This window comes from Ictalurus furcatus, chromosome 24 (assembly GCF_023375685.1).
Source record: "Ictalurus furcatus strain D&B chromosome 24, Billie_1.0, whole genome shotgun sequence".
NCBI lineage: Eukaryota > Metazoa > Chordata > Actinopteri > Siluriformes > Ictaluridae > Ictalurus > Ictalurus furcatus.
In genome coordinates this window covers 17,382,075-17,408,663 of record NC_071278.1, presented here as the reverse complement: position 1 = coordinate 17,408,663, position 26,589 = coordinate 17,382,075, and the positions used below count along the sequence as shown (strand labels likewise).

The window sequence follows — 26,589 nt, the reverse complement described above, 5'->3', positions numbered from 1 at the left end:
TCCCAACATTTAACCGTTTTTTTGGGTTTTTTTTTTTGATGGGCCGTCGCATATTTATTCCCAAAATAAGGACAGCCCTGCACTATACACAAGCCAGTGCTGTATGTAGGCCTGAGCTTTGTCTAACATAAGATTCCCAACATGCTCCAGTGCTGACGCCAGGTGGACGTAGCTCCAGGCCCTCGGTGACCTTTTACTTGGACACAGCATGCATGTTTTATAAACTCTCCATCATTCATGGACAATTTCATCAGTGAGTCACAGAGGTAGAAAACACGACCAAACCACACACAGGAAAAGAAATTTGGTAGAACATTTTTTCCGTGCATGTGCCAAGCAGAATCCCGGGATTACAGTCCTGCATTTAAACAACTGCTTGTACAACCTCAATTCAGTTTGTTCACTTAAAAAAAAAAACAAAAAAAAAAACATCACAATTGAGAGGCAAGTTCACCGTGCTCTGAGATCTTATGCAATTATAATGAAGCACAAAAGCATATGATTAGTTGGCATAGGAACCGGGTGACATGAAAATATTGGGATTATGAGAAAGGAAGTATGAGATGAAGGAAAGCTTTTATAAATAAACTAAGTAGCATGCTCTAATCTTGGTTAAGCGGGACTCCATGCAACCTCAGTGCAAACAGTGTGGACGCAAAAGAGGTCAAGACTGGAATAAAAACATGAAAAAAGCGCCTTAAGTGCTTATCTCGGAGTAGTTTCCTGGGAGTAGCCACAGCTGCTGTTGTATAGTATTATATTATCTGTAAGGAAGTACATCTCTGGTACTGAATAAACAAACATGTTATGTAAAGTTCTGCTTAGGGGAAAGACTTCCTTAACAACATTTAAAGACATTTTGCATGGTGAGGCTTCTCGGTTTTAAATCCGACGGTATAACCCTCACAGACGAGCCCTGCAGTGATGCTGAAAATGCCCAAAGTGCTCTTTGCATCACCATTAATGCTGAAAGCACCAGCTGACTGGAGCTTAATCAGAGAGCTCCTGGCTCTTTGCTATGTAAAGCTTCAGGGGAACAAACTGAAAGCAAGGAAAATATCCTTGGCAGCTTGCTCTCGCTCTCTCTCGCTCTCTCTCTCTCTCACACACACACACATTAAATGCACAGCTGGAATTTTCAGACAGAGGACAGGTCAGCTCAACTGGACACAGAGTTCCAGAAACAGATACAACCCAATAAAAAACACAAACTGCACAACAGGTGAGACTCGTCCTGTTTATTTATTAAGGTGTTATCGTTTAAGGGGTCTGATCTCATTGTTGGAAACTACACCGATCAGCGATAACATTAAAGCCACCTGCCTAACATTGTGTAGGTCCCCCATGTGCCTCCAAAACAGCTCTGACCTGTCGAGTCGTGGACTCCACAAGACCTCTGAAGGTGTGCTGTGGTATCTGATACCAAGACGTTAGCAGCAGATCCTTTAAAGCACACCTATTATGGTTTTGAAACATGCCTAATTTTGTTTTACAATAGATTTACATGCATCCAAGGTCAAAAAACACTTTAATGTGCTCATAATTTAAATTTCAGCATTACCTCCCCCCCCCCCAGTGTCACAAACGACTCGTTAATTGATCCATTTTTAAGGATTCATTCGAAACTTCTCCTTTCAGAGAGCATACTCTGCTCTGATTGGTCAGATGTCCCAGTCTGTTGTGATTGGTTTAATGCTGTCAGCGTGTGTCGAAAAGGAAACGCCCACTACCATAAGGAGTTTCAGCTCGGTCTGAAAAAAAAATTAAGACCAGAGGCGGGGCTTTTTGTTACAAACCTGCGTAGGTTAGTACAGGAAGTAAGTCTGGAAATACTGACGACTCGTTTCAGCTGTTCAGAATCGGTTCCTTCTTCTGGGAGTCAATAACTCCGTTTGTCGTGCGCTTTGATTTTTTGAAACTTTGCAGACGTTTTTACGTTCACAAACAGCTACATAACACACTACGTGAAAGGTAATATTTGAAAAACCATAACAGGTGCACTTTAAGTCCTGTAAGTTGCGAGGTGGGGCCTCCGTGGATCCGTGGACTAGTCTGTCCAGCACATCCCACATATGCTCGATCGGATAGAGTTGTGGGGAATTTGAAGGCCAAGTCAACACCTTGAACTCTTTGTCAAGTTCCTCACTCCAGCTCTGTCCTTTGGCCGAGTTTGCGTCTTACAGCTCAGTCGAGCAGCTCACACTTAAAGAACGATTTTGCTCGCAAGACAAACCGGACGACATATTCGGTTCCTTTCTTGCAGTCAGAACTGAATCAATCAATTTCTCACCGCAATGGAACCACGCTAGAGAGAACCACCTCTCTTTTGATCCTGGACTGGTTGTTTTGGTCGACACCTGAGTGCGACTGCTGTGTTCTTACCTGTTTGAACATACGACCCCAAAGAGGAAACCGGGTTCGGTTCGATTCCAACGGATACACGAGAAAACACACCAAGTCCCTAAAGTAAGGACAGTGATTACAGCCATGAGCTCACACATGCTTCCTGGAGGATTTTAATAGAAACTACATCTATATGTATATCTACCTACTCAAGTGTGCTCCTTTTTTTAAATTAAGCATGCGCCACTATCGAGAGATTATTTCAACAAATGACACCATGAGTCACGGCTGTCGGGAAGAGAGAGAGAAAAATAGAAACAGGGAGGGAAGGTGCCTGTCTGCATCTGTCTGTGTCTCACACTGCTATAATAAGTTGACGAATACAGTTTTTCATAAGGGTAAGAGTCAAATTTGACCATCTCCATATGGAAAGTAAACACAATGAGAGTGGTTGCGTGTGTAAAAACATTCTACTTTCTGTATTGGTGACTCCCCTTCTGTTCTCGGTGTTAAAAGCACTATTCAGATGAAATTGAACTGAATTTAAGTGAAAAATGTGCAAACTTAAAAAGACTCACAAAAAAGGTGCAAGCTGATATAGTCACAGTTTCCATGGGGAATCGTGTTTCTCGCCTGAACTATAAAACCTAGTCGGTTTTGCATGGTTGCCTTGATGAATATGCAGTTCAGGACTACCTAAAAGTGCCAGATATAGGGTGGAGCATATGCAAATTGATTCATTTCTCATCAGCGCTGTGATAAAATGACAATTGCTTATGTAAATTAGTATGACCGAAGGGCAGGTATTACATTTATGGAAGCAGGCTTCCACCAGGTACGGACAAAATAAAAGCAAAACAGATTGTTTTATTCAAGTTTTAAAGTTGTTCAAATTGTTTCTGAAAACAATGAGAAAGTTTGTTAAAAGTGTCTGCCACATGTTTCTAACTCTGATGCCAAAAGCATTCAAAAAGCCTATAAAAATGTTTTTTTTGTTGTTTTTTTTTAAACATTATGAACAAAATTGTGTCTTCACTCTATTTTGCATTCATGTGGTAATTTGAACGTTTCCTGACACCGCTCACCATCTACAATCACGGCTGGCTTCAGCAGTAGTTAAGTACTTATCTTGTAATATTTCAGTCTAATAATTTGCATAATTGACTATTATTAAATGTCTTAATAATGCAAGATCAATCTGAAAATAAATAAAAAAAGACATACAATACAGTTTAAAGTAATTTTGCAGTTGTCAACAATCAACTCACACGGAGTCATTTAATTCCAAGTCCGAAGACGTGAACAGCTCCGAGTAGAACGTCCACGCCGCCATCTAGTAATTACGTTATTTCTGACATGGCGTGAACGCAGCCTAATTACGCATGTGTGTGATGTGTTTCCGTTAAAATTTCGAGAAGTCTCCAAGATCCAAACTCATCCTTGCTATTAAAAGCATTTAGTAACATTTAGAACACACACAAAACTAATTCAACACAAATTGGCACTATTCTTTTGGGGCCTGTGTGTAGAAAACATAGACTACCTTTATTATACTCTAGTCGAAAGTTATAATTCACCTAATTTTTTCAATCTCTACTCTTTTTTTTTTTTGCCATTTATGAAATCAAACTCATCATTCTAAACTCTCTAAACTCCTGAGAGAAGAGGGCATGTCATGTCAGAGGTCGGTGCAATGATTGGGGTGGTGAGGTTAACTACTTGAAGAAAAAGAAGGTCTGATCCCCTGTGACTGAATAAGACGATTCCCTTCTATGACTCCTCATCAGTTCAGTGTTAATAATTCTACAGATGTGTCTTTTTTTCCCCACTCAGTGACAACCTTAAGAGTCTCCCACTAAATGCATTTCATAAGAATACTTTATAACGACATACTGCATAAAAATTATAGCGGACAAACTACAGTTCTTTATAAATGGTCGTTTATATGGCGGTTATTACAGGATGGTGGTTGCCTTAGGTAAATGCATTATTTTACTGTATAGCAACCTTTTTTACGTTCTTTTACTAGCATTTTTTTTTTTTTTTTAAAAGGCTTATTTATTTATTATTATGCAAGTCAAGCGTTTCTGTTCGCTCATTCATTATTTCACACTCGTATTCACGCCGTCATTCATTCGCTGGAGTGCAGCGCTTCATTTACTTGGTGTTCTCACTAAGAGTGAGTAAATAGATCATGCAAATTGTCTTTATTACACAGTTAGACTATAATAAACATGCATTCCCACTGTATATATTCAAGTTTATTAGCCTGGTGAAATAAGATTAGTGTGCATGAAGCCCCTTTCCCCAGATTGGTTTTAAAATTAGCATTTATTAAAGTGGTGCAATCGCTCCATATTTACACACATGCAGGGGGGGGAGATGCGAGAGAGATACGACTCAGTCTGTGTTATGCAACAGTCAAAGACCTTCTGCTATTAAGTTTGTTCGTGAGTACAAACACAACAGGCTTTATAAAATTAGGCTCCCGGGAATTAAAGAACAGTTTGTCTGTTGACTTTCAGCCATGGAACTGAGCCAAATGCACACATGTATAGAGCTAGTACCAGAAAAGAAATAAGTGTTTCTACATATCAGACAAATGCAATTGAAATGTAATGTAATTGTATGGTGATAATGAATTAATATCGGTTAGTTTGAGTTATACGTTTTAAGTTTTGAACATAACTGGATCAGAAGAAAGTAAAGTAAGGCCGCCGTGAGTTCAAATCCCAGCACTGCGAAGCTGCCACTGCTGGGCCCTTGAGCAATGCCCTTAACCCTCAACTGCCCAGTTGTATTTTAAAAAAATGAGATAAATGTAAGTCACTCTGGATAAGGGCATCTGCCAAATGCCATAAATGCAATGCCATGTAAATGTAATAACATTTCATAAGGTATAATTCATATACATAATTAAATTCAATACATAATCTAAACTTTAGTTTAAAAAAATGTGATGCAGCCAAACACTGAAATCACATACTGACCTAACATTAACATACAGAAATGTATTTTGTATTGTATATAACTGCATGTAAACTGAAATTTTCAGCAGAAAAACAAAACCTAAGACAAAAAAAAAAAAAAAAAAAATGACCTCATTCATGAGAAAACTGAAATCATTCAAAAATTCAACCCTGTACTCAAAACACTTTCTGAAATGAGACAAAAATGGGAGAAAAGGTTGATTGGACAGAAATGAAACCAAACCACCTCCCTCTCCATCTTCATGAATATAGGATATTAGAGAAGGAAACCCAACAATCTTCATTAGCATGGATGTAACAGTGCAAGGTTTGAGATTATTAGATTAAAAACTTTGCAGTAAAATACTGTGGTTAATCCAAAACGGCTTCTTCTGTTGTGGAAAGAACAAAATGAATGCAGAAGTGAAATTGGAAATAGCAGAAACGTAAAGTCGTCGTCAAACAGAAAACTCTTTGCACACGGCTTAACCGTGTCATCTGAAGGAGAATTTACAGCAAGTGACGACTATACCCTCAGCCATATCTTCACTCTCTTTCTCCAGTTCCAAAGACGACCTGCTGATCTCTTCATAAAAACACCACAGCGCAATCCAAGAAACACCATCAATCTTCACTTCCAGTGGGTAATCCTGCAGAAAACAGCCTCAACAGCTAATCCTGAGGATTTTATTGGATATCACTTTTAACCAGACAGGGATTTTTTCTGAACATGCCATTGTTGCAGATTATGCGATGTGCTAAATTAGACAGCAAAGTCAGTCACAGGCCAGCAAAGGCAATTTACCTGTTGACAGCACTGCCAAATGAGAGGAGTAGACTTAACAAAGGCAGAGATAAATGCAGCAGGCACTGGCAGGCAACGAGAGGTGTAATTGTCAATTTGACATGGGATTGGTGCATTACTCAATGTTTTGCACGCACACGCATACCCAAGTGTGCGCTATTAAAATTCAGCTTTTTCAGAAGCACAAGGCAGAAATCATGATAAAAATCTAATGCTATGATATTACAGGTAGCACGCCACAAATCCTATGATAGACAGTTCAGAAAATGGTTTCTGGAAATTAGAATCTAAAGTGCATTGTTTATATTTATGACCATAACCGTTGGGATTAATCTATTTATACACAAAGTTGTAAAACCATGGGTTTGTTTGAGAAAATCATCACCATCTTCACTTCTCTCTATTTTCTCCACACCATCAATGAGAGAGTGAGAAGAACACCACACCCCAGCCACTGACTGATCAGTTGTAAATGATCCTGGGTATATTTGCTTCTGAAATAATTTCATTCTGCATGACGACACTAATAAATTAATTTGAATGAAATCCATCCACCTATCAATAGTGTCGAGGTCTAAGACCAATGACAATACAGTCAGACCATTTTGGAAAAAGCTGGTCAAAGTTACACTAAATTCCTCCTATGAAGGCTCACAGGACAGGGGACAGTGCAGAAAAGATTCAAATTAAGCCCTGCTACGTGAAGCGGCTTGAAATGTGCAGCGTTATTTTCCGTTGAAACAGGAAGTCAGGGCAGGACATAATGAGTGGCTCCTCCCCCTCGTTACATAGCCAATAACATTTAGCTTACCTCACAGCCCGGGCTAAGCCGTACTTGACAGTTAGTACCATGGAAATATGCTGGTCACAAAGCCGCGAGATGGCACAAATACCTCCTTCTTCAAAGTGAATGAATTCAAGCCATTTCCTTAACCAACTTACGGTTGGAAAACTGAATAAAACATGCGCATTCGAACAGCCGAAGACATATTTACAACCAGTGCTTACTGATATGATTTCTCTCGTAATTTCATTCATTGTAACTTCGGCAAGGTGATGTTTATAATGTTTGGGATGGGACACTTCAGATTCTAGAGAGCATTTGATTGGACAGAAAACCTGATGAGAAGCTGAAGTAAAGAATGATGTCATCAAAATCCGTTGATCCGTATTGGTAGAAGAGAGAGACTGTACATTTTGAATGCATATACCTTCTAAATGTAAATGATGTCATTGTTTTGGAGAACACTAGCTTATAGATAACCTTAAGGCTAACATAAGGCTCTTGACTGCTGCTCCATGGTTTCTTGAATCCAAGTTAATGCTTTAGTTACTGTTTAATTAACCACATGGCCCACTTGGCAAACACATGACATTTAGAGCAAGTGCTGAAGACTATGATTAGGTCATGATAGCCCAGGAACTCTGATATTACTGTTGCTTAGGTGTTATAATCAATCACAGACTACTGTATAAAAATGATGTGCACACGGTGTTAAAAATGCAATCTCAATCGTGGTCACTCAGGTACAAAGAGGCGGAGTGAGCAGGAAAGAGAGCAAATTCTGATTAGAACATGGTATTACCTCAAGTCATCTACTCCCAATCTACTCTGTCCTGCCCAAGTTACACCAGCTAGAAGAAAAAAAAAAAAATCAGAAATCTCTCAAATGAAAAAGACTTAATAGATAATCATTAAATTAAGGTAACAGTGGCTTCGAATTGATATTTCAACATAAAACCAGTATCAGTAGCTACAAAGTAAAGCCTAATTCAGGCTTCCTTTTGAAAAAGCTTCCAGTGTTGGAAAGGCACTTTGGATGCGTTGGAGTGCATCATTTTAAAAACACTGCTCTTCAAAAGTGAAGCATTTATACTGGCCAGCCCTCAGTGATCGGTCAGCAGAGATGTGTGAATGAATAGAAATGAGTAATGTAAGTGTACCGCTCGTAAGCTCTGAGGAGTAGCACATAATAGCTTACAATTCATGTTGAATATACGTCTTACCCGTACATGCTTTATAAAGCGATATTTTCCATTAAACAATGCCATTCTATTTAAAAAAGGAAACACTCTCCTCTCACTTGAAGCACCACCATTTTATTTGCACACACAACAATAAAACGTGTCCTTTCATCTATCACTCTTGATGTTTACTACCTGCTGAAAAGGTTTGATGGACAGCTCCTCCTACTCTTTTTTAAACCATTAATGCAAAGGTGATTTTTAACCTCTACTTGTCTGTCCAATTTTGGTCACCTCACCAGTCAGCTTCCTTTGATACAGGTCAAGCCATCAAACTGCATTAGTGGTGTTTCATTCGTGAACGAATCCGTGTTTTTGAACAAATCTTTCAAGTAAACAAACCGTTCTCGTTCACTTCCATGTTCTGACTCGTATTTCTCGTTCACATAAGTCCCACGCGTGTAAAACACATGACTGCTTTGGCAGCTTTTTAAAGACTACAGTACATTAGAGTGAAGGAGAATATCACTGCTTGGATGTATCGATCTGGATCTGCTGAGTCACCGATGTCGGCTCAGCTGATATAAGCATGTCGTTCATTGTGTTTTCCACCTTTTCAACAAGAAGAGAAAGAGGGTCGGAACAGCGTATTTGAAAAGTGTACGGCACACTTAGACAAGCTGTATGCGTTGCTGTTGTGTCTTTCATAGCATAATCCGCTATACACAAATTGGTTGTTCGCAGCATAAGTCGCTATACATGAACGTGTAAAAATGACAGATTTTTTAAAATTAATATAGCGATATGACGTTAAAAACTCTCCATATACGTATATATAAAAACATTTTTTTTATTATTATTACATTCTTATCTTTATCCATGACCACTCTCTTGCAAAACTAGCCTGCACTGACTGAAAAGTCTTTCTTGAAAATAAATTCACCGCACCTTCTTGTGGATTGGACATGCCAATTTTAATAAAACATAATCGTAGAAATGATCTCTTGAAGACTTGGCATTTTAAAATGAATGTATCGAGTGAATGAAACAATGACTTACTCATAATATCTCAGACACTCCCTAGTGCTACCTACTGGTTCAATTGTGTAACCGGTGAAAGGATTCACCGAAGCGAACGACTCTTTTTGGTGAACGGAATCAAAAGATTCGAGTCACTGGGATGAATTGAAATTAACACCGCTAAACTGCTAATCTCTCCGAACTGATGCTCATGCTGCATCACAGGGCAGCGTAACACACTCGAAGGATAGTGTCATCTACCCTCTTCCGCATACATGAGCAGTGATTGACAGGGGAGGTGCCATCCCTCTTACACAGAGAGCATGGCCAATTTTGCTCCCTTAGCATCATTAGGATTTGAACGTGCACTCTTCTGATGATCCTGGCAATGTTTTTCTGTTGCACCATCGTGAATCCCAGGGATAAAATAATAATAATAATAATAATAGTATTATACACATATATACATATATATATAAGGTTAAGTCTAAAACCCTTATGTATGAACCGTTAAAGGCTCTATTCAGAACAACATGGCTTGCCTTTCAGAAAGGATTCCTAAAACTGCTTTAGGAATTCACAGACAAAGAAAAGAAAAAAAAGGAAAAAGAAAGAACCAAATAGACGATTTCCTTGACCAGGCACACTTCATTTGATTAAAATCACTGTTGCTGTTCTGAAATTCGGATCATTTTTAAGGCTGCGACATCACTTTAAGGTTTTAAAGTCAACAAAACAGGAAGACAGGAGGTCTGTACAACCATATCTACAGACTCGAACTTTCTAAACATGCCCTTTCTGATTTGCCTTTGTGTGCTTTAGGTTAAAAAAAAAAACAACACAGACACTGTATGTTCATGATAACGAGACTCGCAGAGGCTGAACAATTCGATACAGATGGCCAAAAATTCATACACGGAGTAAAATTCCTAAGGGAGTCTACAGATGGACCATTTTGAGCCACCCGAGTTTAGATGCCGATTTAGGGTGCTTTCACACTTTTTTTTTTCAACTTTCAGTGCACATTTCCCATGTAATCCTATACAAAGCGGCCGCATAAGAGACATGCGGCCTTTCAGAAAAGTGCAGAGATGCTTCCTGACCAAGTCAAAAGGTGGGGCGCAAGCAAGGAAAACGAGCATGGAGGACAAAGTGCCAGTGAAAATTTTTATCTTCTTACTGACTGAATTCAAGGAGATTCATGACATTATTAATTGAAAATATATTTCATTGCTAAAATACGAATAAATCACTAGTACGTCATGCGATACGCCACTTTCCATGTCTTGGTTTTCTACGTCCAAAGCGAAAGCAAAGGCAAACAACCTCATCGCCACAATTAAATATTTACTTCATCGTTATTACTGATGATAATAAATCTAATCTACATTGCTCGGTGATTTTCAAGAATGCTCAGTGATTTTTCTGGGGAAAAGAAAACGTGTTAAAACGCCTCAGATGCCAAATCCATGTGAGTTCTGCATGTCTGCAATATGTTGCATCGGTTGTCTTTTGTCTCTCCTTGCAGGACGTTTTTTTTGATTTCGCTGCACACGATGAGCATTTCCATGGAGACTTTAAAATTGTGTTTCGGTACCATTACGCCTCTCTGCAAGGCCTCAAAAGACAAGTGGAATGACTTTTTTTTTTATTAATGCATTTCCATTTACAGTGCTTTCCTTCATTAGTGTAGACAGGAATTAATAATCCTTAACAAAGTCCCCTTAACCGAGTATTCCGAGGATTACTTCGGGATATTACCCAGGGATCTCTGTAATTTTAGTCCTGTCCAAATCGGTTATATCAATATTTATATGCACTGCACTTCAAGTGTCTGGAAAGATTAGGTCACCTTTTATGTAATATAAAATGACTTGTATAAATAACCCAAGGTAATATACTGTATATCCTGACCAAACAGACATGTTACTAAAAATATACAACTACATCCTGTGGGGGAAAAAAAAGTTTCTCAGGCCTTTTTCTTAAGTATGGAGACACTCCAGGAAGTGTTCATTTTTATTGTTTTGTGCCAGCTGAAATGAAGCACTAGCTAAGAATAAAACACAGAACAATAGAGTTTACTTCACTTTCCAAAGGAGCAAAGCATGCTTTAAGTATTGGCTCATGAAGCTTACCTTGTGTGGACACAAGCCTCAAACAAACAATTATATACTGCGTCAAAATTCGTCTACTTATACTATGCACTAAAAGTATGCACTCTTTTGAGTATACTTTTGAGAGTGTAGCAAAAGATTATGCAAGTACTGGGACATACTATATCACGTCACGTAACGGAAGAAAACATTGTTGCCTAGTTACACACATTGTCACTGCAAACAAATTCCTTCTTGCATTTCAGCTTTTCTTCATTCAATATTCCTCGAGTTATTTTTCCACATTTCATTTACACCGCTCTAAATGCGTTATGCCCCGAATTCAGTGAACTCCTCCGCCCTCACTTAAAGGAGTTGTGGGCGATATTATCTGAAAAAGTGTCCACGGATCCACATTTTCAAAATCATCCAGGTACCTCTGGGATACTCATTTCAACATACTACGATTTTGGACTCACTAATTCTAATCTCAGAAACTATTTAGGATGGACGGCAGGCGAATTGAGACACAGCGGTAGTAAGTCACAGCAATCAGTTTGCATTAAAGATGGGGAAGTGGTGGCTTGGTGGTTAAAGGCTCTGCATACTGATCAGAAGGTCAGGAGTTCAAGCCCCAGCACTGCCAAGTTACCACTGTTGGGCCCTTGGGCAAGGCCCTTAACCCTTAACCCTTGACTGCTCAGTTGTATAAATGAGAGAAATGTAAGTCACTCTGGATAAGAGAATCCGCCAAATGCCATAAATGTAAATGTAAAATGATGGTTGGGTAATAAGGTTCATTAAAATATATATATAAAAAACTTTATATATAAAAAAACTTTTCGTTGTACACTCCCATAATGGTCATTTTTATTTTCACATTAAAAAAATGGGTAGAAAATAATTTACACATGAGTGATTTAATTAAATTTAGCTTTACCACAATTATGAAAGATTTGGCTAAATGTACAAAGTTGTTGTTGTTTTTTTTTTTGTTTTTTTTTTAATATATCTAGACAAAACTCACAAAACTTGTTCTATTGCAAAATAATAATAAAAAAATCCCTTTAATGAACTTTATCCTGGTTTAGTAGTGACTAAACCAACAGGTGTCTGTGAGAATTTTAAATACGAAAAGGCTTTGTTAGCATGTAGGTCCTAATCACAGTGTATTTGCATAGTTTCAACCAACATTCATCAGATTGTGCACCCGAGGCCACAAAAAGGAAACGAAGGAAACTACACAGTCAGGAATGTAATATGTTTTATGAGAAAACAATAAAGATTGCTTCAATTTCCTTGCTGAGGAAAGTTTTGAGGAGGCAGAATTTGAAAATGCAGAGCCTTAAAACTACCTTAGAACCTTATTGCTGCTCTGCTCATCTATCTGTGCCAGGTGATCTAAATCACGACACAAGCAAGAATCCCGAGCTTATATCAGATAAGCCGTGGCCTGACAGCTCGGCTCTGTATATCCACACCCTTTCGCTTTACTTTCTGCAGATTACGGAGAACCAGTACATACTAGTTCTTTGTAACATCTGCTGCTGTGTTTTCTTGGACAATGAAAGAGCTGTAAAGAATGAGCACAAAGACACAGCATAGTAATTATTTACATTCCTGCTAGATTGTGAGTAAAGCAGTCATTAGTAAGACACACCATCAGTTCCTGTCATCTTTAAATCAACAGTGTGGCCTATAACAAAATTTACATAATTACATATTCCCCCACCTTACCTCATATGTAATCAATCAACCAAGACTTGTTAAGCATCCAAAGCATCTCATTTTTCCACTGAGCACTGGTGCTAAATTTATATTTTGGCCAAACTTTCATTTTACATGTTTTTTTTTTTGTTTTTTTTAACCCATTAAGGAATGGTTTGTACTTCTGTGTACGTGTATTTTTAAACGTGGTGGTCACATAAGTGTCTGCCATTATACATGCAAGTAATGTGAGCGTGCCCACTAATGCAGGGGTCCTCAGATTAATACATTTTTTTGTAGTCATAGACTTGTTTAGAGAGAAGATCGTGTTGGGTAAGTAGAGAGTTTAAAACGCAGCATGGCGTCTGCCTAAAGATGACTAAAACCGTGCTAGCTAAGTGTGATTTCCTCACCGAGAGAATGCCAGGCTTTGATTAAGCTGTGAAACACAATCAACTCAATTTGTATTGAGACACCAGCTGTCAAAACGCCCATGATGCTCCTGTGGCACGGCTGGAATGAAATCGTTAAACGTATTTTCCCTCCTTTTCCATTTTTGCAGGTAACCAGATGTTAAAAAGCTATAAGCCTACTCATAGTTGAGTAAAATGCAAATGAGAAACATTTCAGTTCAGGAACGTGTGGAGTTCTCACAACTATATATATATATATGGTGGATAATGTCAAAAGTTCACAATGTGAAGGGTTTTCTCAGACCAGCACACCAAAATGGAGCTCCATGCTCCAGTGAACAAATGATGGTTATGAGAGTCGCAGGCAGGGTTAAATGACTAACCTGAAGTCCACAATAAATAAAGATTTCTTTTCAGATAGGAATCTCCTCATGGAACTGGCTTGTTCTTCACTCATATACAGTGGTTAACACATGTTCCTAATAATCTCACAGACATCAGAACAAAAATAAATGTTCCACCTGCTATCTACAGTGACCTCTATATTCAAGGTTGTACAACTGCCAAATACTGATGCTTTAAAATAAAATTTGTGCTACTGCAACACCTAACTAGTATAGGTATGTCTTGCACTTTTGTTTCTGCAAAAAAGATGTACAGATGGAACTTTAGACAGATCTTGGATGACCAATTATATTTAATAAATACCTTTGGGGGAAAAGCCTGCCAAAAGTATGCCAACATATAATAAGATGAATAATTATGATGATCAAAATATTGCCAAATATTTACATATTGCACAGTATGATGAAATAAATGACTAATATTGGTGCAGTTTGTAGAAGAATACAGAAATAACTTGTAGGATAAGACGCTGTATGCAATAGCACAGTGTTGGAGTGTAGCTGTGATGGGGAGGGACGGTATCGAGACACAAGGGGACACTCGGCCATGAAAAACAAAATTAAGCTTTAAAGATGGTTTATAAAAGGCCGGTTATACCCAGCGATTTATTTGTAACGATTTATGTATACATAAAATATATTTAAAAAGGTCATGTAGACACCATGACTCACGTCAAAGGCCAATGGTAGACAAGGATATATTCATTAGCTAGCCCACTGGAAAAGTAACATCTATAATGTACTTGCCCAGTCCCATGTGTGACTGCCTGGAAACCACTGGGCTCAAATATGGAAGTTAACATAATGCAATAATATTTGGCAAGTCATTGAGCTAGTTGAGTGCATTAATACAGACTATAGGATATAAAAGCAGAGGGCACATCTGTGTAACAGTCGTCCTGAAAAGTCGTTGATGTTAACAAAAGTTAACGAGTTTGTTGGCAAAGGTTTCGGCTAAGAGCCGCAATGTTCAGTCTTCACATCATAATTAAAAATAATAGTTGATTCAGGCTAGCATCTTTATTTTCTCATGACATGTCTGCCTGTAAATTGTCTATGCTGTACTAGCGTTTTATTCCTCTCTGGTTTGTCTCTTTCCACGTATTTAAATGTGTTCCTGATACTAAAAAGATTGTCTGTCATTTGCGAACACTAATTAATCTGCCTAATAAAAACGGTCCCAACAAGATCGCACGGCAGCCGATGTGTGTAGTGCAGCAGGCGGATGGACTTGGAACCATGCGCTAGAGTTACAGCATTTTGAAGTGCATGACATTTAAACGTGCATATCAAATGAAAATGTCAGAGTCAATATGGAGTAGGTTTATGTTCTGGTTGTTAAACCTACTTGTCTGCCAGGCAAATGCAAAAGCTGGATCTGCTCTTCAACTTGTTAATATACCATTGAGAATGCAGCCTGACAGGAACACAGCTTGAAATGTGCATTACAATAAATAGGTCTGCAGCTGCTATGTTCGTGAGGCAAACCGTTTGTCCTATAATAAAGGTGCAAGTACGCAGATCGGTCTGGGCAAGTTCAATAGCAAGTCTGAGTCGATAACGTTCAAGTGAAATATGCTGCTACTCTAATGTATACTGTAGAGTGGCTACAATGGTGCTTTAGAGTGATTCAATGAATTCCCAATGTCAGACCTGACCAACTTCAAGCACCATTTTATTTCAGGCCTACTCACGAACTTCAAACATCAAAGCTAAAGGGAAGGTCCTGAAGCAAATGCTCCAAAAACACATTGCACTCAAACACGCCCATGAACATGAACAGCCCCCTCAATTACCTACCTGGGTAATTCCTTCACCCCGGCCATCATCGGACAGTAAGAAATGACACTTCCTCTATATAAGAAGCAATGCCTCCTGCAGTAAAAAGCTAATGTAATGCCTATGAATCCATCAGCTGCAAGGGCAGTGGGTGAAACTCTATCTCCCGCCGATCACTTTGATTTAGGATCACCTATAACGGAGCCGCTGGCTCGAGTACAGATCCCCCTGCAGCCTTTCAAAAAAATAACAAGAGGAGAATGAGGATGTCATGAGAATTAAAGAGCTGGAGAGGGCTGCATTTGAATGCGACACACCAGATGTGTGACGGCCCACTTAGTCGTTGGCACGGCTAGGGTAAAATCACTTTAAACGGCCATTAAACTCTTGCGCTGTACCTTCACGAAAATACATTCAGTGCTAGAATTTGAGTAAACAAGGCAAGATCGTATTATACTTCTGGCAAGTATTACTCGGCCAGGACAGGAAAAATAACAACTTTTCATAAACGCAAACACAGCTTAGTTGAAAAGTTTCAAAGATAACAAGCAATAAACCAGGTATGAATATTCACAAATCAGACTCTTTAGGTCAACCAATGGTGAACCAAGCACTGCTTCCATTTGGTCTAGAAGGTATTAAACATCAGTATGATCAAAATGTATTTTCATTTTGTAACTGAAATGCATCATGTACACTTTCTGCAAGCAACACAAAGCGGAGCAGACTGACTTTTATTTAAAGTTCAGCAACATTCAAACGCACAGAAAGGAATGTCGGCACTGTTCAATCACCTTTCCTGGAATTAGGCTACAAAAATGTACAAATTTTGTCTGTATAATTATTCAAGCTGTCATATTAGTATGAATAGAATTTGGCACGAATATACCTTTCAGTAAAATCTATGCATTTGGGAGAGTAAAGAGAGCTTGAGGGACTTTAATAGTGGAACCGGATGGCATAGTAAGGTATGAATAAGTTACCTGTTTCAGCATCCTTCACCTCCTCTTTGTCATGCTCCTCATGCCACTGCATGGTTCGGTAGTAACTGAGCATCACCTCCCACAATGCTTTGCACAGGTCAGTCAGGCAGGGGATGTAGCTGTCTGGAGTGATGTGCTGGTGGGAGAGAAAAAAAGAGCATAAAGCAGGTTCAATCAGCCTCTACGCACTTCAACTCTCTGGGGGAATTTCTCTAAAGCACACCACGTAGACAGATTATTTTCTAGATGCTTTTAGACAATTAATTTCTAGATGCTTGCCTGATGCATTGACAAAACCTTGCTTGGGCGTCAACGGACACATGATCAAATGGGAATTGCTCGGTTTTTGACACTTCTAGAGCAGGGAGGTCTCAAAGGAATGGCCACACACACACTGTTCTCAAGCTCATTTCACAGCTCCTTGCATTCTTTAAAAATATCATGCAGCCCATGACTGTGGAAGAGGTTCTAACATTGCTTACAAGAATTGCCTTGCAGGCAAAGAAACAAAAACACCCAGGTTTTTACTGCATGTCAGTGGACATGATGGCTCCAACATCTTAAATGATAAAACATATATTGGTCGAACTGATATTTAACTGCAGTCTGCAAAAATGTAAAGATTTGTAAGCGACTGAGTGTATAAGCAGTCTATACAACTGTTATCAAATGAACATAAAGGCATATCTATTTTGCAGTCCAGTCCATGTCACACTCAAGACAACCAGGACAGCCAGAACCCTTGGGGTGACTTTCAATGAAAACTTGACCTTTACAGACCACATTTCAACAACTGCATGATCCTGTAGGTTTATTCAGTACAACATCAAGAAAATCAGACCCTATCTCAGCGAACAGGCTACACAGCTACTAGTCCAGGCTCTTCTTATCTCAAAACTGGACTACTGAAATGCACTACTCCTGGACCTCCAAGGCAGCTCCATCAAACCCCTTCAGATGATTCAGAATGCAGCAGCACGCCTTGTTTTCAACCTGCCCAAAAGAACCAATGTCACACCCCTCTTCATCTCCCTCCACTGGCTTCCTGTAGCCGCCCTCATCAAATTCGAGGCCTCAATGCTCTGGAACAGCACCTCCCCTACCGCAACACCCTCCTTGAGGGTTATGTTCCCTCACACAACCTGCGATCAACGACCAACGCCTGGTAGTGCCTTCTCAGCGAAGCACGAGGTCCCTTTCCAGAACCTTCAAACCGACTCCCTCAGTGGTGGAATGAACTCCCCCACCCCCCCGCATTTACACTGGCTCTTATACCTCGACTCTGTGCACTGAGATAATAACCATGGTACATGAGTAGGAATGTCTCAAAATAATAAGAAATATAACAAAGGCTTGAGATAACAGATGTCCCAAAAGACTGCAGTACATGTGGCTTTAAACACTTCATCTAGGCCAGCTTACGATGCAAAAAAACTGACTGAATAATAAGAGTGCAAGGATGTGGCATGCAAGAAGTTGGAATTTCTTAAATATTAAAATAATACATATCTGAAATATCCAGGTAGTAGGTTTGATTTTTTTTTTTTTAAAACTGCCATAGACAGAAAATTTCTTTTGATACATAAGCACTACATTCGAACATTAGTAAATCAGCGTAATCATAAATGCATCATCATATGATAATAATACAGGATAAGAAGAGAAAGTACTTCAGTAGACCTGGATGGACATGTGATCAATCCATTTATACCCCAGATGCCAGTGCCCAACACATTTCTTGGAGCACTATAATCAGCATTTTAATCATACTGACTGAAACCAGTTCCTAATAGGCTCACAAGTCTAAATGTTGCCTAGGTTATTTTTGTCAGCAGCAGCAGCATTAGAATTCTGAGAAAAGCTGCCATACTCCCACTTGGAAAAGCCAATCTGTGGTCTGGGAGGCCTGACATAGAGTTTGTTATGTCTCAAACCACAACATGGCCGACTCATCCATACACACATTTGTCAGCACTACTGACAGCTACATGCAGGGCTTTCATCCAGTTGTTTTTTTTTTTTTTTTCCCCTCAGAGTAAGGCAGTGTATATGGAAAAGCTAGGTTGAATTACAGTCTGGGGCTGGTTTTAGAGAACAGAAACGGCACATAGCAATATGGCCTCCAGCTGTGGGAAAAGCTAGGAACGATTTACAGAGCAGGGCTCTCCCATTGCCGTACAAGTTCAACCTGATCTGGCTGCTTACTTCGTGCATTTACGCAGACTCTATAAATTAGACCCAGTGACAAATCCCAGAGTCTTACTTCCAAACATTTGTTTGATCTGTTTTACTGAGAAACTGAGAGAAAGCGCACCGAATTTAGTTCAGAAAGGAAAAGAAATACAACTAAAACACTTCAAACACATTATGACTGCTAGCTAAAACACACTTACTGCCAACTACTATGAAATTTGTCCATCATATTAATTGACCATGTATCTGCATTTTTTTTTCCCTCTCAGCTGTAATGTCCATCCAAATCTTATTCAATTTGGCATTCAGAAGAAGAAGAAGAAGAAAAAAAAAAGATGAATGAAACAATCATTCATCTTAAGATGAATATGATCGACTACACACCCTGGGCCTGAGTGGCTGAAATAAATCAGATTAAGTCTGATCCCTACACAGTGACTGCTTTCAGTGGTAATTCATCACCTGGGAGCGTTTCACAGCTGCATATAAACAAGCTTGCACAAATCTACCCAGCATCAGTTTTTCTACTAGACAGATTCTGACTAATGCAAAGAGTTATAATCTAACATGAAAAGGATGAGAGGTTAAAAAAAACAATAAGTATAACATAGGCACCAGCCAAAATATGCTATTTTAAGGTGACTGGTATTTTGGGCAAGTATGCACTGTTTAAATTTAATCTCCTTGCATTGACTAGTGGCCAAAAGGAGTTTCATGGAGTCTGGGAGGTTACACTGGCAGTGATTCTACTATTATGGGGAAGGAAGCAGAGTTCGACAAAAGTGAGCAGAAAGGGAAATGATCCATGCTAACCACACAATCACTTCCTCTGCTCTGCCAGTTGACTCATTGCTCATTAGAGATGATTGGGCATTCATGTTAGTAAGCTGAAATTTTGGTAGAGGGTGTAGGCCTTGGATCTGATCTTAGAGACTCATCCAGGATTGCTGACTTTCTGCAGGGGTTGAAAGACTAAAATATCATCGGGATTGTATTGAGCCACCTCTGGAGCACAAGGTGGATTCAAAAGCGCTCTCTAGAAAGAACCCAAAAAAAGTCGAGGTTGGACCAAGTGCAGTCAATCCTACATTAAGCTGATTCAAACTCGTCTGAATGCTTTAAAGGACGAAAGGGAAAAAATAGTTTTGCTCCCATCAGCATCAGTAGAATTGCAGTGCCAGCATACCAACGCACAGACCTCCTCCATCAAAGCCAACTTTCTACAGAGCAACGTTAATGCATTTCCACGGCAGCCATAAGGTACTGTATCATTCAGCAGGGAGAAAATCTGCTCAGGTTTCAAGTCATTCTCAGGCCACACGAGCATAAAAACCCAAAAGAGATAATTGCACGCAAACAGTGTGTGGTGCTGCACGAGGTATCTATACATTAGAAGATTTCTGGCCCCATTCAGACCTGGTATTGGGTGACATAAATCATGAGTGGACAGCCGAGACAAATAGCCATTCACATCTAGTATTTTCATCCCTCCATTTATGGTGCAGTATACACAAAGGATCAGCTGGTAATACTTATTTACTAGCAGAAGTAGGAAATACCACAAATATCAGGGTTGTAGAGTAGTTGTGAAGCAGACGAACAAAAAATGGTTTCAGGTCCCTCATTTTCCCACACTGTTTTCTGTAGGATAAATCAGTGGTAGCTCTGTGGCTAAAGTATTGAACCACTGAGCAGAAAGTCATGAGTTTTAATCCCAGCATCACCAAACTGCCACTATTGGGCCCTGGAGCCAGGCCCTTAATCCCTATGTTGCTCAAGTTATATCCTGTCTCAACTCTAAGTTTCTTTAGACAAAGCAGGCATCAGCCAAATGAATAAAATGTAAAAATGTACACGAATATACATCATGTATTGATTAGAGAATCAGTCTGTATATTTATCTACTTAACATGTACTGTGCATAATACTATACTAGTGCGATGTGCCATAGCTGTCATTACACTATCTGATAAAGCAAGTTCTAGGGTGGCTTTAATTCATTCAACTCTGTACTAGCATGAGAAGTGTTTTTTGGAGAGTACAAAGCATGTGGCTTTGGGGAAAAAAGGGTTCTGCTAAAGGCTGTAAAAGGGAATATAAGCTAACTCCATTATTATGCACTATAGAGGCAAAATGTATGTTAACTGGAGAATGATTCTTTAGCATGTACCTACACTGAGGGTGTGTAACAAAGACCGACAGCACTGTGTAGCTACACGCCAACTAAATTGCTTGATGAGCCCCTCTAACCTTCAGATGTGTCCTTTGCCATAGTCCACCAAGGAACACTGAACTAATCAACACATCACTATCATCTACACCACCTAATTCTTAGCAACGTGATCACGCAATTAATGATTTTTTTTAAAAAGCCCTGATCTTTAGCTCTATTTCAAATACCGTGACCTTGGATTTAAACCCAAAGCAGACAAGCGTCACACTGTCCATATAAAACTATAGAAACTATTTACGTTATGAAGGTCTAATCATGTCTAGACAGAATGGCTATGGCCTTTAGCGTGCCAGGACTACATTTTCTGCTGATGAGTTGGAGCACTACATTACCTCTTTTACATGCCACCCCTCATTCACACTAAATCTTAATGACGCCGTGCCTGTTCTCACTTATCAGCAGACGTCAATGCAGCCCCACTGCCGAGCTAATGCACAGAATTAATCAAATGTTCTCTTGCCTGGTGAGGCAGATATTCCCCTGCCAAAACTTGTATGGCTCCATGGGTTGCGTTCATATCAGGGGTCAGACAGAAGCACACGAAACATGTCAGCCGTTTCTGTCAGAGTTTAAATCATTTCGGATGGAGTTCTGTTGTTTCCACTGTGGAGGAGTTTGATGAAAAATAAACTGCTGCCAAGCCACGTATAGTGGAGTGCAAAAGTTTGCACATCCTTACTGTGAATTGATGACACCAACGAAGGACATTCCTTTGTGAGCACAAATAACATTTAAAAACGAATGAAAGTTAAGATGCTATTAATGAAAATATCTACACCATATTCCAAAAAGCGATGAACAAACTTCTTCCCCCCACAATATATTCTTCCAAATTTGACTTTTTGAAATCTCCTGTTTGTTTTGTGTCATGTATCTCTGTTTGGTCGTGTCTTCAGGTCTATTCGGACCTGATCCGTTTTAAACGGGGTGGTGGGGTAATGTAACCATCTCTGAGATTTGAGTCCCATTTGAATTTTGCCATGTCAGTGCATTTTTTTGTGGACTGTGCACGCACACATCTGGAAAGATTATGGCATATTTTATCTTCTGTAAAACGATCGGTAGAAATAACTTCCATTATGTTCGGTGGGAAAAAGAGTTTTCTCACTTTTTCTTCAGTATAAGGACTCAAGGGGGCAGTGTTTTTTTTAATGAAACCATGTATTGGTGGAGTTTACAAAAAAAAACAACAACAACAATAATAAAATAGAGAAATGAAAAATAACTCATCAGAAAAATGATGCTTCATACACACAAGAGTTGAACCTGATGTGGTCTTCTGATGTTGTAACCCATCCACTGCAACGTTCCAGAAATCCTTCAGCAACATTACAGAAAAGGCATTGGACAAATCTTATCCTGTTCAGACAGCACATGTGTCCATTTCCTTCTTTTCTCAATGATTTTTACAGAATGCGGAACATCAATATCCTCGAGCAGAACACAGATAAGAACATATGGCTTCTCACCATGGCCATGATGACTTAACTCACGGCTAAATCATTATATCGACCAAGCCTAACTGTCGCCAGATGATCTTGCTTTTGCTCGATACGGTCACGCTGTGAGCCTATTTTGTCTGCCTGGCATGTCAATGTTTGGTTTCCTGGTTGGGGAAAAAAAAAAAAAAAAAAAAAAAAAAAACCCACAAAAACTGTTAAAAAGGTCTTTAAATTTTTTTTTTAATATAAAATTAGAGCTCTGCAAAAACATTACGATCTTGTTTGCTGCATCTAAATAATTACAGGAGGAATTTGACTAATCAAGAGACATAAAAAAAAAAAAAAATCCATCTATCTGGTGGAATACACACATCTTATCAAGGCAAAACCTGTGTGTAAAAATCACCCAAGACTGGGAATACACTGAATTTCCTATTAAACGTTGCATTTCTGGTTTATTTTCGGTAGATTGTGCTGTATCTGGGCTTATTTGACTTGACAGGTAAAATAGCAAAAGCCATTTAAATTTATTTCAGTGATCGAGCTGAGCTTTATGTGCCAATTTATGGTCTGTTAAAACAGTAACTTAACGAGTGAATAAAAGGATTCATAAATGTGACATAAAATGCTTCGTAAAAGCTTTATACCCGATTAAAATACTTCATGCGTTCTTTAATTATAGCATAAACCTGCTACAGCTCAGGCATGTCACTTAGTCGTACAAAGCAACTTTTTCAGATGATCAGCTTTATAGATCATCTCTGTGTGATTAAATCATCATCAAGAAATGAAAATCAATATCAAACCAGCCTACTGAGGGTGAGCGTTCAATTACAACGTCATGAATGATTAAAGAGCATCTGATCTCTAGCAGTCTTTGGATGGAATACAGAGTACATGGAACAGATGTTTGCCAGGCATCAAAGGCTAAGCTCCAAATTCAGAAGAGGTGAGCCTGGTAAATGAAAATAACAGGCAAACATGACCCATATTTAAGCCAATAATACTCACACACACACACACACACACACACACACACAGAGCTATGATTGTGCTGTTAAGCCTTTCTGCATTTACTTACTTAAGCAAAAATATTGGAACATGTGACTAAGGAATTTCTTGTTACCCAGGAGTTTCCTGTTAGATCGATTGCTTAAAAAATAAATAGTTCTGAACATCTACTCTTGGTTTTAGCCTTCAGTTTCACCTGTGATGACTGCATTTGTTGTTAAAAAGGATAAGCCAACATGAAGATCAGAGAGCTGTCTAAGGGAGAAAAGCAAGCCATTCTGAAGCTGAGAAAAGAGGGAAAATCAATCAGAGACATTGCACAAACACTGGGCATAGCCAATACAACAATTTCATTTATCTTCCGAATAATAGTCAAATAAATTCTTTATAATGAACCAATTTGTGTCTGTAAACTAACTGTTCAGTTTAAGTGAGTAAAGCACATATGGATGGAAACGTCATCAGTATATAATTGCAGACGTGATGATCCAGCTTCACATGGCTCATTAAGAGAGCGTTTACATATGCACTGTACATGGTAGAGGGCTAAACAGCACATTAACGTGAATCAGTTAAGCTCAAGTGCCACAATTACATCCGAAATGTTTATTATTTTTATTAAGCAGTTACGAGATGTGTGAGTCAGCACAGTCTACAACACAGGCTGAGATTCTGCTCTACCTCTTCAAACATGTAGGCGAGGTCTGCAGAGGGGGGATGACTATGAGAAGTGTAATGAAGCGTCCGTGCAAAATTCATGTGCGGCTCTGCATTAGTATGCGACCTTTGTAGTATCACAGTTAGGTCAACTTTTTAATTCTAGCGATCGAGTCCGAGGTCAGCGCTGAAGTGATAGCAAGACTTGTGCTAATGACGATGTTTATTTTTTATATGGCCCAGTTTTTAAGCTGCCTAGCAACAGTAAAGTGCCCTGAGTGGAGACGTACGACCACAGACTCACCAAGAGTTCACTTCAAGGCACTCCCCCCCCCCCCCAAAAATGAATAAAGTATTTTTGTTAAAAGGTTCATATGTCCTCAGATTTGAAAAGAAAATTAATATGAGCAAGAGGTCTTCCTCCACTGGATTCTGGGATATCAAAGCTGGAAGAAAGCAGGGCTGTGTCGCTCCAATATATTACAGTGGCTTCTCTGCCAATAAAACATTTTCCTCAGCCTCCAGCTGCAGCATGAATAGCAGAATAATGGTACAATCAATGCAAAGATCATACAATCAATTCTCAATTGAGGGAAGGATACAGCATAAACCTTTCAGTAATTACCTGTCTTAAGCAGATGTGTGACACTAGAAGAATTTCTTTCTTCTAATTCTTGGAAAAAGATATAGCAATTAATAAGAAAGTATCCATGTAGAGTCTACAGTTTTCACTAAAACAGACAAGTGGCAGGTTTTCTCCCCCGAAGCACCTGGTGGTTACTGTAAAACCTGTATATACGCACATTCAGTTTATACCATTTTCAGACTTTTTACTCTTTTGGCTGAAAATATGTCTCTTGCTGATTATACAACATTTAATAGATTTGATTTCATCTTAGCGTATTCAAAACATTCTCCATTTACCCTGACAGGAAGCGAGGCCACATCTTTCAAGTGGTCAAATCGAGTAGAGACGAGAACACCGGCCGAAAGATTACTAACGTGAGACGGGAGAAAGGCCGATCTGAAATGGCCAGGTTGCCATCTCTATCGGCAGAAAAAAGAAAACTCCTTTGGTGTATTTTTGAGTGAGTGAACTCTTAACAGTGTACTCTGATGATGCAATGCACCGCAACTATGTAAAATGCATCAAGGTTGGCAGGTCGAATTGCTTTTAAAAAGTCTCCCTGTTGTCATTGGATCGCGAGTTTGAATCCCAAATAACGAAACAATCATCCGTCGATCAAAACCGCACTGGCCAATCGCTGCGTGTCTGCGAGCTCGTGTGTGCGGACAAGGGCAGGTAGTGTTCTCCTCCGAGCGTGTTCAGCTTCATGCGTCTCAGAGGAAGCACGTGCTAACGGTCACCCTCCATGGTTGGTAGCAGTCGTGATAAGGGAGAATAGTTAGTGAGCGGGAATCAGCGGACGGATGGACAGACGGACGGACAGACTTAACTAATCCCCATCTGGGAAATTGAAATTAAGATGGTTAGATAGAACGATAGAACGATTGATAGATCAGATAGCTAGATAGATAGATTTTATTAATCTCCAAGGGGAAATCTGGGAAACTGAAATTAACATAGATAGAGAGACTTTATTAATCTCCAAGGGAAAATTAGAAAAATTTAAAATAAAAACAAACAGATAAAAAAAAAAAATACAATTTTAAATTTATCAACTGCTGCATCACCCTGCCGGCAATATTTCTCATCTAAAAGTGCATGTGTAAAATGGGTTCATGTAAAGAATGACACACAGTGGGGTGTGCTTCTGTATTGAAAATAATCAATGACGGGGTGGTGTGATGCAAGGAGAGGAGGGCTGTTTATCATTTTCCAATAACAGCATGTCCTAAAAAATTGTTTATTCTTCTTATGCTACAGCAATTTGTCAATGATTACAATTTTATTTAATGTTGTGGAGCGTCAGTGAAACAAGTCCGTTCCCGTTATCACTTAGGTTTCAGCAGCTATAAACTGCGTTTCCTACATCAGCCTTCTTCTTTACTCTCTCAAAGTTAATAAGACAAAAAAGCATCACAAAGCACTCTATTCCAAAGACTGTCAGAAAACTTAAAGTTTGAGCTTTACCCCTGACTGCTACCAAGCGCTGACATTGGAGACTCCTTCCAAAAGTCCTTCAACACTTTTAGACCAATCAAAGTTACAAATTCAACAACGTTGTCGTATAAAGACTTTTCCCCCCGATGCTACTGACATATTATACATCAAAAGGTCTCTTCTTGAGTTTTGTTTTCCAGCACATCAGAGATGCTAACACAGTTATTCTCACATCACTTAATGCAAGAATGAATGCTTCTAGTGTTCCAGGATAGTCTTGATCTCAGAAGGCATGCCTGAATTAATTTCCCATGCATGACTGACAGACACAGCTTAATATCACTGCTATTGCGTCACCTGTTATCTGACAATAAGCACACATCCTCTAAATATAAATATATATCCATCCATCCATCCATCTTCTATACCGCTTATCCTATTCAGGGTCACGGGGAACCTGGAGCCTATCCCAGGGCGCATCGGGCACAAGGCGGGGTACACCCT

General features: G+C 39.2%; 1 protein-coding gene across 3 annotated transcripts in view; it reads right to left on the bottom strand.

Moving 5' to 3' along the window:
- Positions 1–26,589, bottom strand: part of vps50 (VPS50 EARP/GARPII complex subunit) — a 152,075-nt gene that overhangs the window by 63,936 nt on the left and 61,550 nt on the right. For all 3 annotated transcript variants that reach the window (XM_053613104.1, XM_053613102.1, XM_053613103.1), the window contains exon 13: positions 16,485–16,620. In XM_053613104.1, the coding sequence (XP_053469079.1) occupies positions 16,485–16,620 (136 nt within the window). The remainder of the gene's footprint in view (positions 1–16,484; positions 16,621–26,589) is intronic.